This window comes from Diceros bicornis, chromosome 10 (assembly GCF_020826845.1).
Source record: "Diceros bicornis minor isolate mBicDic1 chromosome 10, mDicBic1.mat.cur, whole genome shotgun sequence".
NCBI classification, from domain to species: Eukaryota; Metazoa; Chordata; class Mammalia; order Perissodactyla; family Rhinocerotidae; genus Diceros; species Diceros bicornis.
This window is the reverse complement of record NC_080749.1, coordinates 16,768,982-16,782,503: the sequence shown is the minus strand read 5'-3', so window position 1 is coordinate 16,782,503 and position 13,522 is coordinate 16,768,982. Positions and strand designations below refer to the sequence as shown.

Genomic DNA, 13,522 nt, shown 5'->3' with positions numbered 1-13,522 from the left:
CAGTTGAATGTTGTTATAGAAATAGATGGTGGTTGGAAATAAGAAATTTCATTTGTACAAATTATTTTATCAACACATTAAAGGAGAAAAAATATTTTTATATAAAAAGACATAAGTGTATGATGACATAGTAATAATTTCAAATAAAAATTATAACTAACATAGGAATAACAACAAATTACATAAGAATGATAAAGATTTGGGCCAGCCCTGGTGGCCTAGTGGTTAAGTTTGGCATGCTCTGCTTTGGCAGACCAGGTTCCGTTCCTGGGCATGGACCTACATCATCATCTGTCAGTGGCCATGCTGTAGCGGCAGCTCACTTGAAGGAAAAAAAAAAGGAGGGTTTGCAACAGATGTTAGCTCAGGGCAAATCTTCCTCAGCAAAAAAAAAAAAAAAAAAAGGTAAAGATTCATTACCATAAATCAAGAAAAAATATCTTATTAAATAACAAAATACTAAAGTTGCCTCCATAATAGAAGAAAAAGACAGGAGTGTCATTATCACCATTATTATTCAACATTGTTTTTGACATTCAAGCTAATAAAATAATTCAGTAAGATGTAATAAATACTTTTTAACAATTGGTGCTGGAGCAATTAAGCATCCACTAGACAGCAACAAAATAAATAAAATATAACCTCAAACTAACCCTCGTACCATATACAAAAAGTAACTCAAAATGGATTAGGGACTTATATGTGAAATATAAAACTATGACCCTTTTAGAAAAAAATATAGGAGACAAGCTTCAGTATTTGGGATTAGGTGAAGCATACTTAGTCTTAGTCTTTTGTGTGTGTGTGTGTGGGGGGAAGATCAGCCCTGAGCTAACATCCGATGCCAATCCTCCTCTTTTTGCTGAGGAAGATTGGCCCTGGGCTAACATCCATACCCATCTCCCTCCACTTTATATGGGACACCGCCACAGCATGGCTGGACAAGCGGTGCCTTGGTGCATGCCCAGGATCCGAACCTGCAAACCCTGGGCCGCTGCAGTGGAGCGTGGGCATGTAACCACTGCGCCACCAGGCCGGCCCCTTAGTCTTAGTCTTCAACAGCAAAAGCATGATTTATAAAAAAGAAAAATTGATAAACTAGACCTCATCAACATTAATTTTTTTCTCTGCAAATGTCCTTTTAAAGAGGATGAAAAGACAAGGTAGAGACTTGGAGGAAATATTTGAAATTGATATATCTGACAAATGATTTGTGTCTAGAGATGATAAAGAACTCTCCAAACTCAGCAGTTAAACAAAGAAACACTCAAACTAGAAAATTAGGAAGCAGGCAAATGACATAGACATTTCTCTGAAGAGGATATACAGATCAAAAATAAGCACAGTGAAAGATGTTCTTTAGGTATTAGGAAAATGCAAATTAAAACCACAATGGGATATCATTACACGTATATCAGTAGAGCCAAAAATTTTAAAAAATAACACCAAATTCTGACAAGAATGCAGAGAAACAATCATTTATACATTGCTGGTGAGAATGTAAAATGGTACAACTACTCTAGAAAAACATGAGATTTTCTTACAAAACTAAACATGTGCTTACCATGTGACCCAGCAATTGCACACTTTTATTCCATTTATTCCAAAGAAAGGAAAATTTATGTTTACACAAAAACTTGTAGGGAAAGTTCATAGCAGCTTTATTCACAATAACCCAAAACTACAAATGATAACCCAGATGTTCTTCAGCAGATGAATGGTTCAACAAACTGTGGTACGTTCATACCCTGGAATATTACTCAGCGATAAAAAAGAACTTGTTGATAGACTCAGCAACTAAGATGGGTCTCAGGGAATTATGCTGAGTGGAAAATGCAAATCTCAAAAGCTTACATGTTGTATGATTCCACTTATATAGCATTCTTGAAATTACAAAATTATAGAGATGGAAAATAGATTGGTGGTTGCCAATGATTGCAGAGGGAGGCTATGATAATAAAGGGCAGCACAGGAGATCCTGGTGAGGGAACTGGTCTGCATCTTGATTGGTGCTGGTCATATGTATGAAAGTGCATAGAACTAAACACACATGCACACACGTACACAAATAAATACATGTAAAATTGGTGAAATCTAAATAAAGTTGATGGAGTGTATAAATGTCAGTTTCTTTTTGTGATATTGATTATGCAAGATGTTATCATATTATTAGGGAAACCGGATGAAGGGTATAAAGGATTTACCTCTGTCTTGTTTCTTAGAACTGCATGTGAATCTGCAATTACCTGAATGTATATATATTAATTTAGAATAAAAATGAGAAGTATTCTGTTCACTATAATGACAAGCTATATATAATTAGGAATAAATATAACAGGAAAACTAAAGGATCTATATGAAAAATAGAAGATGAAATATTGATGTACATAAAATGTGAGTGGAATAAGTAGTTCTGAATTTAAAGCCTTAATATCACAAAATGTTTAAAGTTTTCCAACTTACTATTATACATAGTGCTATTTTGATAAGATTCTCAATTTGATGAGTTGAAATATGATTTTAAAGCTCCTATAAAAGAACGTATGTTTGAGAATTATCAAAACATAATTTAAAATATTTGAAGGGCCGGCCCCGTGGCTTAGCGGTTAAGTGTGCGCGCTCTGCTACTGGCTGCCCGGGTTCGGATCCCGGGCGCGCACCGATGCACGGCCTCTCTAGTCATGCTGAGGCCGCGTCCCACATACAGCAACTAGAAGGATGTGCAACTATTACATATAACTATCTGTTGGGGCTTTGGGGAGAAAAAGGAGGAGGATTGGCAATAGATGTTAGCTGAGAGCTGGTCTTCCTCAGCAAAAAGAGAAGTATTAGCATGGATGTTAGCTCAGGGCTGATCTTCCTCACAAAAAGAAAAATAAATAAATAACATATGATTTGAAAATAAGATTATTTGGTGTGGTGCACTTGCCTTACAAGGTATATTTTGTATTAACATCTGTCTAAAAGATACGGCAAACAAAATATGTGGAATTTACCTAGGAACAGAAAAATATCTTTTTTGAAGAGAAATAGATGAATGTATATAATTGATATTCACGTATGATACAGTTAATTTTTCAATTCAGTAGATAAGGATTATTTATTTAATAGATTCTGTTAGCATAATCTATTCTCCTACTGAAATAACGTTAGACTCCTACCCCTCACCTTTACTTATGAATTTTATTGGATCAAATAAATAAATGTTTATCAAATGGAGATGGTAAAATCTAATTCTCTAAGAACTGAAGGGGTTGGATTAGACAAAATGAAGGTGCGTTTATATAATCTTGGGAAATTTTAAATGTTGAAACTTATCAAAACAAAAATCTGGTCTTATTGAGATACCTCATAGAACAAGTATTAAAACCCCAAGAAAATTAGCTCATATAAATAAAATCCAAGACTCTTATGACAAAAAATGAATTCTAGAATCAAGGCTTCTTTGGTTTGTCAAAAAGTAATCATTCATCCTTTTATCTAAAATGCTCTCACTCCTTCTCTTGCCCCTGCCATTCCCTTTCTTTGTCTTATTGAAATCTGTAAGGCCCAGGTCTTTAATTTTTAAATTTTTTTATTTGACTTTATTTTCTAGAGAGGTTTTAGGTTCACAGCAAAATTGGGCAGAAGTTACAGAGATTTCCCGTATACCACTTGCCCACACACAAGCACAACTTCCTCCATTATCAACATCCCACACCAGAGTGATACATTTGTTACGATTGATGAACCTATATTGACACATCGTTATGACCCAAAGTCCATTCTTCAGATGAGAGTTCACTCTTGCTGTTGTACATTCTATGGGTTTGGACAAATGTATGACGACATGTATCCATCATTATAGTGTCATACAGAGTAGTTTCACTGCCTTAAAAGTCCTCTGTGCTCCGCCTGTTTATCCTTCCCTGCCCCCAACCCCTGGCAACCACTGGGTATTTTTACTGTCTCCATAGTTTGCCTTTTTTAGAATGTTACATAGTTGGAATCATGCAGTATGTAAGCTTTTCAAATTGGCTTCTTTCACTTAGTAATATGCATTTAAGTTTCCTCTATGTCTTTTCATGGTTGATAGTTTATTTCTTTTTATTAGTGAATAATATCCATTGTCTGGGATAACAGTTTTATCCCTTCACCTGCTGAAGGGCATCGTGGTTGCTTCCAAGTTTTGGCAATTATGAATAAAGCTGCTATAAATGTCTGCGTGCAGGTTTTTGTGTGAACAGAAATTTTCAACTCATTGGGTAACTTCCAAGGGGTACCATTGCTGGATTGTATCGTAAGAGTATGTTTAGTTTTGTGAGAAACTGCTAAACTGTCTTTGAAAATGTCTGTACCACTTTGCATTCCCCTCAACAATAGATGAGAGTTGGTCACTTAATTTTTAACTGAGGCCTTCTCTGATTCTTTTGCAAAGTATTTTCCTTCTTTTCTCTGAACTCATATGGCGCTCTGCATCCTTATTCTGACATCTATCATATTCTTTCTTGTTTTGCAACTGTGAACCCCTCGGGGCAGGGCATAGATAAGTCCCTGGCATCTTACAATGCTTCACTTAACACTTTGAAAATTAAGGGTCTCAGTATTTGTGGAATGAATTAAAGAAAGTTCAAACGTTGGTGCTTCAGACTGTCAGGCAAACGATCAAATGTATATCATTGCCTAAGAGCATTTTGTTTTGCAAATCCGTATATAATCACAATGTCTTACGCTAAGGTTGGAATCAAACAATTCTCACTGTAACCACTAGTAATATTTTTTCTATTGTTTCTCAGCAATTATTTTGTGGGTTAAATGTCTGGTTGATTCATGTGAAAGGAAATTGCATTTGAAGGTGTTGATTCTTTGCCCCCACTTTCCAGCTGGAACAAAGCTCTTGCTGAAATAAGTGTTGGACTTTAAAAAAAATATCTATTGAGGTTAGTATGTGTCTGACATTTTACTTTCACTTCGGAGTGAAAGTCACAGCTGAAAGGTCCCAAAGATGATGTTACACAGTAAATAAGCAATGCTATTATTTTGCAAGAAAATGAAATATTGCTAACTTGTCTCGAGCCTCTTGCATCTAAAAGTGTGTTTACTATGCTTAATTTTGGTAGTTAAACTGTGTTGTCCATACATTTTTTAGATTTGGGAATTTAAAAGGGGAATATACCTAGTGTATATATCAGGGACTAATATAAATGTGTGCTTTTTATTAATATTCTGGCATTGTAATATGTGAATTTTTATATTTAACTCTTAAATGCATTTAGTATTTATATGGTGATACTTGTTTGATGGAACTTGGTATTCATTCTCTTAATTTGGTGAACTTCCTTCTGAATTGAAAAGTTTTCTTTATCATGTATATTCAGGGCCTTCAACTCTCTCATCTTTGGGGTTTACAGCAAAACTATAAATTTATTATCAAAGAGAATGTGTCAAAGTGGTTTTGGAAAGTAATGGGCTGGATTATGGTTAAACAGTGAAAAATGTACCCTTTTGGGCACAATGCACAATAGGAATTCTTAACTGCTTTCATTTTATATGTCACTACATAATAAGGGATTGATCTATTAAATCTATACCAGATAAAGACAATTTTAATATTAAAAATAATTTATTGAAAAATGTCATGAAACAGACAAACTTCAAATGCCTAAAATCATGTTAAAATGGTTACTCTATATTGTCATCTAGTTAACATATTTATGAAGCAAAATATTCCGAATTTTATAGTACATTAGTTTTAAAGACTAACATGAGATAACTCTAATCTAAGATTTATTTTTATTTTATTTTAGATGAACTCACAAATTCATCAGAAAGCAGATTGTCTTTAGAAGACCTCTTCAGGAAAGACTTTGTGCTTCATGATCCAGAAGCTCGATGGATCAATGGTATGTGAATACCTTTTTACGTTGCTATATTTATTTTGAGTTCTGTATTATTAAAACTAAAATAAATAAAGGTATTTGTAGTTAATATTTTAAATGACATTATGCTTTAAAGATTACATATATCATTTAATCAGAAATTAATACCTTGGCTCATGTGACAGAAAACTCATACCTAAGATAGGTCATCAGTAAAATCATCCTCCAAATGTTAGATTGACTGTTCTGTATCTGCTGTTTCCTCATGATCATTAGTTACGTGGCTTTAAGGATGTGTTCCATCTCTAGCATTTCCCTAAATAATTCTTCTTGATATAGAAGTATAGATTTGGGGATCCTGTATGTGTATGTAAGTGCTTCAAATTTGTCAATTAAATTAGCTTTCTTTTCTCTCCTTCTTTCTTTTTAAGCTTAAGTGCTACAAACTAGGGAGACTTTACAAAGTAGAAATAACTTGGAAATGACATGGAAATACATGGTACTTTGTCTCTTCCTGGCCTGGCAAAGAAACCACTTCAGCTTTCCTTAGGTTAATTTCTGATTTTATTATTTTCAAAAATTAAAAAAGAAACAAGAACATTTAGATTAAAATAAGAAACAACCAACAGTAAAACCACTGAGTGGTTCCATGGATTTGGTTCATGTCTATGGAAATTAATAGGCGGAGTTACTGGCTAATCTAGGCAGAAAAAAATGTGTTGGTGAAAAGGAAGTCAGGTTTTCATTTCTTGAATATTCCAATTTGCCTGATCATGCTAATTACTGTGGTTAGGTCACTGTTAATCCTCGCCCTTCACTTTATTTAGGCATAAAATCTTCACTTGTTTTCAAGGCATAGAGTAGAATATTGGTATGATAGATAAAAGGAGCCTCGCTTTTTTATCTGATAAAGATCATCTCACTTATAACACATCCCTTCTTCTCTAATATTCTAATTAAGTGCATTTGTGCCTGCAAATTAAAAGCTAATTTATGGAAGCTATAAAAAGAATGTAACTTAATTTGTGATGGCAGGGGCCATGTCATACTTGTTTACCCAGCACTGACACAGTTCCTGGAGATCAGCACGCACTCAAGATTTGTTTTTTGAATAAATGAATGAATGCATTTAATTGAAATCCAGTGTTATTTTTCCGTAAAGTCGAGTTTCAATTGAAATTGGTTGGGAGATGAGTGTGTATCTTGGTGATGGTATAAGAGATAGAGAAAACAAGATAGCCATTTTATTAGTCTATTTGTATATTTTCATTTTGAAATTGAATTGTTTTGTTTGAATTGAACAATTTCATTTTAAATTGTTCATAAATTTGGGACTCGCCATATTGTTGCCTTTGCACTATGATTATTTCAGATGAGAACTATGAGTAAAGAAGGTTAATAGAAAATATATATCGGAGCCAGTCCGGTGGCGCAGGTGGTTAAGGGTGCGCGCTCCGCTGCGGCGGCCCAGGGTTCGCCGGTTTGGACTGACACACTGCTTGTCGAGCTGTGCTGTGGCAGCGTCCCATATAAAGTAGAGGAAGATGGGCATGGATGTTATCCCAGGGCCAGTCTTCCTCAGCAAAAAGAGGAGGATTGGCAGATGTTAGATCAGGGCTGGTCTTCCTCACACACACACAAAAATATATATATATTATTACCAAACATACTCCTAATACTTGGATCACTCATAAATCATTCTCCCAATGTGCCATCATAATTTCATAAGTCACCTTTTTACTTGCCAGAAAGCATTTTCTATTGAAGGAGATGACATGAAAAAACTGTGAGTCATTAGATTTGAAATGCTGAATAATATTCTGTTTTATTTGCCATGATTTTGGCCGAACTATAGAAATTTGTGTAGTCTTTGACTTTGGAAAGCAAGAAAAAATCATGGGCCTCATCTCCCTTCTCAGGTTAGATTAGAGTATTTAAGCAGGCATTTACTCATGTGTACTAGTGATCCTTTGATATTGAAGTGCCAAAGGACTGGATGGATATTTAAGCGGTGAACTGCATGCTAAATTAAGCCACATTTCAATATCTAGGACACACATTTTACTCTTAGCACTTCACAAGATACCAAAATAATATATTTTGAGCTAATCATTTTGATAATTTTCTAGTAGTTTCTTTACCAGTCATTGATAAACCTGATCTTGAGAAAATATCCTGGGACAAAGCTGCAATGTTATCGTTATATTCTAAGCAAAACCTAAGATCTATGATATTTATAAAAAAAATTTGACATATAAACAACCCTTTAAACAGGATTACACAGAATCTAGCTCTCAGAAGAATGCAGTCTTTATAAATACCACTGAAGGAATTGACTCACTGTCAGTAGATTGCATGCACGGAGTTGGTTTTTGAGTAGGGGAATAGATTTGTGCTCATTCATTCCTCTTATCCAACCCAGATCTCTATTCTAGCATTCACTGGATACTTGGCCTATTTAGTTATTTCTCATATAGCCAGAAAATGCAGTGGGAACTAAGTGAATAAAATGTGTAACCTCGGCCTCATTACCACAGATTATACCCAAAGTAAAATGTGAGCTCTTTCTTTATTCTCATGAGGTGTCTCACCAGGTTTTCTTAGTATATGAGTAGCTTGAAGGAGTCTAAGCTAGGCTCATTTGGAAGCTTCATTTAGTTCTTGGAGGTCACCGTAGGAACACTTAGTGCATTACTGGTCAAGGGGAAGGAGGGGCTCCAGACGGCCCTGACATGTGCAGGTTGTGGTGCAGCAGTGCTGTTCATTATGGTGGTTCTCAAATAATATATCTGTGAATGTCACTGCAGCCTTGGATGGGTGCTCATGTTCATGGTTAGCTTAACGACGGCTTTCCCCCAGATCTGCTCATATCCTTGAAATTTCCATTTTTATAGCATCTTCTTCCTAGTTAAGTCACCTTGAAACCTGGAAATTCATCTTCTTTAACATTGTTCATCTCTCCACATACATTTGATGATCAATCAATCATCAAAGAAAGATCTAACATGAATTGAGTGCCTTCTACGTTAGGTTTTGTGCTAGATGCTTTATATATAGCATGAAAAGTTAAAATTATTAACCCCAGAAAATTGAGGCTTACACAAAACATCTTATCCCAAACCCAGCTGATAAGAGGTGGAGCCTGCTTTGGTCACTGTGTTTAAGTATAAACCTATCCTCTTTCATTTTTACACTCTTAGATGCCATTCGCAGTAGCTAACACGTATACCAGCTATCTCTTGGACAATGTCATTGTTACAGATCGTGTTGTTAATAATCCTTTCATCTTTAATATTGCAATAATGTCATCTCTCCAAGTACCTCCATATAATGGCAACTCTACAGTCACCAAAATAAAGATGTAGAAGCATATTTATCGACATGTTCATGATATAAAAAGTGAAGTAAGTTGTCTTCAAAACAATATTGATAGTATGTGATATCACATTGTATTGTATAATAATGATTAGTTCCAGATGGCTGGATTTTGACTTGAGTTTTTTTCTTTTTGCTTATCCTTTTTTTTCTAAACTTTCTTCAAAAGATGTTTATGTTTGGGGCCGGCCTGGTGGCATAGTGGTTAAGTTCCTGTGCTCCACTTTGGTGGCCTGGGGTTCGAGGGTTCGGTTCCCAACGAGGACCTACACACCGCTCATCACGCCATGCTATGGCAGCGTTCCACGTACAAAATAGCAGAAGGTGGGTACAGATGTTAGCTCAGAGGCAATCTTCCTCAATCAAAAAGAGGAGGATTGGCAACAGATGTTAGCTCAGTGCCAATCTTCTTCACCACACACACACAAAAATGTTTATGTTTGTGTGATTTTTTTAGTTAATTAAGAAGGAAAAATTGCTCTCCCCCTTTTTAGTCTCCTGGATCTTTAATTCTTCCAGCAGTATGCTGTCAAATACAACTTTATAAGTCCTAGCTAAAAACGATTAATACACTTCTTAAAAAACATCGGAGGAAACCCTTTGCCAATTGAATAAATTCCAAACGCCTCTCTTTGTATTTCAAGCCTCTCAGAATCAAGATAGCCTCTTTCCTACTATTCTCTTTTACATTATGTTTCAGGCACGTTGAACTACTTGTTATTCCTCAAAAGCCTCAAAACCTTTCTTGACTCTGTGCCTTTGCCCAGACTATTTTCTCTACCTGGAATCCCTTCCCCAATTTCAAAGCCCAAATTTTATTCCACTTGAAACCTGATGCCCAGGTGCAAAGCCAATGACTGTTCTTCTTCTTGCCAGCTGTGAGGAACAGCATCCTTCTCTACACTCTAGTGTTTGATTCTCTCATATAGAAATTTCTACCTCGATTATAATTATAACTTGTCTAACCTCCTCTAAGACAGTGCTTCTAAAACTATTGTGAAAGACTATTATTTTTAAATTTAATTTGTTTGTTTTTATTTCCAATTTGGCATGAATCAATACCTTTGAAAAATACAAGATATTATAAATTGCTGGCAAAATAAAATGATAAATAGATATTCCAAATACAACCCCAAATTTTATCTTATTATATTCAATAGTTCTAAAATTACACTTAAAATATAAGTACAATCGTAATATTGGAATAAATAAAGGAATTTAAAATATCACTTTGAGGGAGTGTATCCCAGGCAATTAACAGAGAGGATTGCTCTTACACTCATAACCTTCTGTTATTCCTAAATCAGAATTAAACAAATATTGAGAGAAATAGTGATTATTCACATTAAATGCCTATTTTCAGATTTTGAACGGGATCTGGCATATCAATATTTAAAGGTTTTAATAAATGAGCTTGCTTCCTTCTTGTTAAGTTAACTAATCTAGGGTTAGATTGATGACAGTGCTACTCAGGGGGGATAATGTATGTCTAGAATGTTTCTATTTTTTTCTTTTAATAAAACTCATAGTAGAGAAGAAATCAGTCTCCAAAATGAGGATGATGGTAAGGGAAGAAGAAATTTTAAAGCAATGTTAGTAATCTCAGGAAATTCATTTTAAGCTTTTAGCCAAAATGAATCAAGTGATATGGTATTTTTAAACTTTATCTTCAACTCTTTACCACTATCCAATTTCAAAATTTATCTTGTAGAGTAGAAATCATTTAAATTATCTTTTGATCAAAAAGTAGATTTTGGATTTTAAGTACATCTGGGTTACAGTGGACAAACTAACGTTAAATTATAACATCATATAATGAGATTCTGCCATATATAGCTAGTCGGTCACTGGCTCACCCACTAGTTCATCTGCTTAGTGAGATTGGTCCACTTATCATGCATTTGGATCTTGCAACAATTTCAAATTGCTATAAAAGTTTCTTTCTAAATGTTTACTCTCCGTTAAACATATCCCATTGTGGATCAGTGGCCAACACTTCCCAACTGCCAACGTCACTCTTAGAGCAGTTCTGCTCAAAGAGACAGTAAACCTTGAGGAATAGGACTTGTTCACATTCACTTTTGAGTCATCCCAGCAATTAATACCCTGCCTGGACTCAACTAGTGCATGATAAATAGTTTAGTTAGCCTACTGAGATAAACTATTATGTTTTCCTCAATATACAAAGGTGAGCCCCCTTGATCCGCTATCAGTAGAGGGTTCATTTCAGTTCTTTTTCTCATAGTGTGCATAGATTTTTCTCTGATCTATACAAACCTGTTCTTCCCAATGTCCATCGAGCATGTGAGTTGCTGCACACTTTTTCTTGAAAAATGGCTAGCTGGGATGAGTGAGCTCATCTCCCATGTGATATTCCAACGCAGATATTTAAATCTGTTATCTTTAAATGATGTATGACAGTATGACACGTTGAAATAGGAAAGTCATTAAACAAGACAATCCAGAGCCTTTCAGCAATTTTTTAAGCCTTCTGAGGCTTGTTTTTTCCATCCCAACTGGAGACAGTAGTTCTTATAGGTAGAAGCATAGTGAACATTAAATAAGAAAAAATGTGTAAAAAGCAAAGATAAAAAAGGTAAAGGCAAAAAAGAAAATGTAGGAAAGTATATAAATAAAAAAAAAAAAGTCTGGAGACCTATAGATCTTCAAATGGTAGTGCTCCTGATAACTTCTCTTAGAGATGCTCTGGACACTTAATATTTCTTTATAAATGCCTGTGGACATTTAATCCTGATGAATTATATCCAGGATATTGAAAAGCCATTGTTGAAATTTTCATGAAAAATATAACAAATTCTTGTAAATAACGTCAGTAATATTCACAATAATTAAGAGAACTCATAATTAGAGGAATTAGATTCATAATTAGGGGAATCTAACAAATAATGTTTGTTTGGCACTACTTTATCATGCTAGAATTTTTGTCTTCAATTCTATTTGCAGAAATTGTTGGATTTCTTTGTGCATGGGGAGCTGGTTACAATTCTGACATCTTGATCACTCTCCTGTTAGTTTGTACTTAACCCTGAGTCAGAATTTTAACTCTTATTTTTTATTTTCTTGTCCAAAACTTTTTATTTTTTATAACCATCAACCAAGCTGATATTTAAATAAGGTAGAATTAAATTCATGACTATGAGATTTTTGAGGATAATTTATATTTTTATTGCAACATAATTTATAAAGACAAAATATTGAATAGATACTAAATGTACAAAAGTACATTTAGATAGATGGTTAGATAATTTTTTTTACATTTATTTAATGGAATATTATACAGCCATTAAAACGTGACCTTTTGAAAAAATGACATTAGAACATGCTTGGAATAAAATGTCAAGCGAAAATAGTAGAATACAGAATTATATGCACAGTATATTCATAATTGCGTCACATGCATGCACTCACCTGTAGATGCAAAGAAAGTGATATCAGAATTAAATATGCCAATATATTAAACAATTTTCTGATAGAGTGATGGAGATAACTTTTTAATTTTTTCTATTTTTTGTCTGTTTTTCCAAATTTGCAACAAGTATTTTATTTATAACATGTAAAGAACTACTAAAATTATCATTAAAATGTAAATACTTTCAGCTAGCCAAATATTTATTTTGTTACTATTTAGGGGACTTATTTATTATTTGAAAACAAGTCAGAGATGTGATTTAAAATGATGAGAGTTAAGGATGTCTGGCATGGAGTGAGGAGGTTGGAGCCCTAAAAGATGTGAAAGAGGACACTACAAATACAGTTTCGTCTACAGTCGGCCTAAAAAAGCCTTCCCCCTACCCCCAATGCTGGGATGAAAGACAGACTATGCTCCTTTTGTCCAAAGACCAACAGGAGTGAGAGGGACAGAGAGGAGCACAGAGTTGTTTCTGACCCTGGGAGAATGAGAATATTCTCAGAGCAGTGTTGGGCTACCTTAAAGGACATGGAGTCTTATAATAAGCAGAATATTCCCATAGTTTACCATGTTCTTTTTTTCTGCCAGTAATGTAAATATGTAGAGGGCTATTGAAATCATGACCTCCCTAGTTCCTGATTCATAGCTTAGAGAATTGAAAATTAAGAGTATAGTTAATTGTTATCATGGCTAACCTTCATCTTCTTTAGAGTAATGTATGTCAAAATATCATACTATCAAGAGTGGATCATTTCCTGCCAAAATTACATAAATCCTTACAAAAATATATCATTAAAACATTTACTTTTCTCCAGATTGCCAAGAATGTTTTCTTTACTATACTATTTATATGTTACAT

The 13,522-nt window shown here is 34.4% G+C and overlaps 1 protein-coding gene across 2 annotated transcripts in view; it reads left to right on the top strand.

Moving 5' to 3' along the window:
• DPP10 (dipeptidyl peptidase like 10) overlaps positions 1–13,522 on the top strand; it is an 802,065-nt gene that overhangs the window by 342,075 nt on the left and 446,468 nt on the right. For both annotated transcript variants that reach the window (XM_058548842.1, XM_058548839.1), the window contains exon 3: positions 5,787–5,882. In XM_058548842.1, coding sequence (XP_058404825.1) covers positions 5,787–5,882 — 96 coding nt within the window. The remainder of the gene's footprint in view (positions 1–5,786; positions 5,883–13,522) is intronic.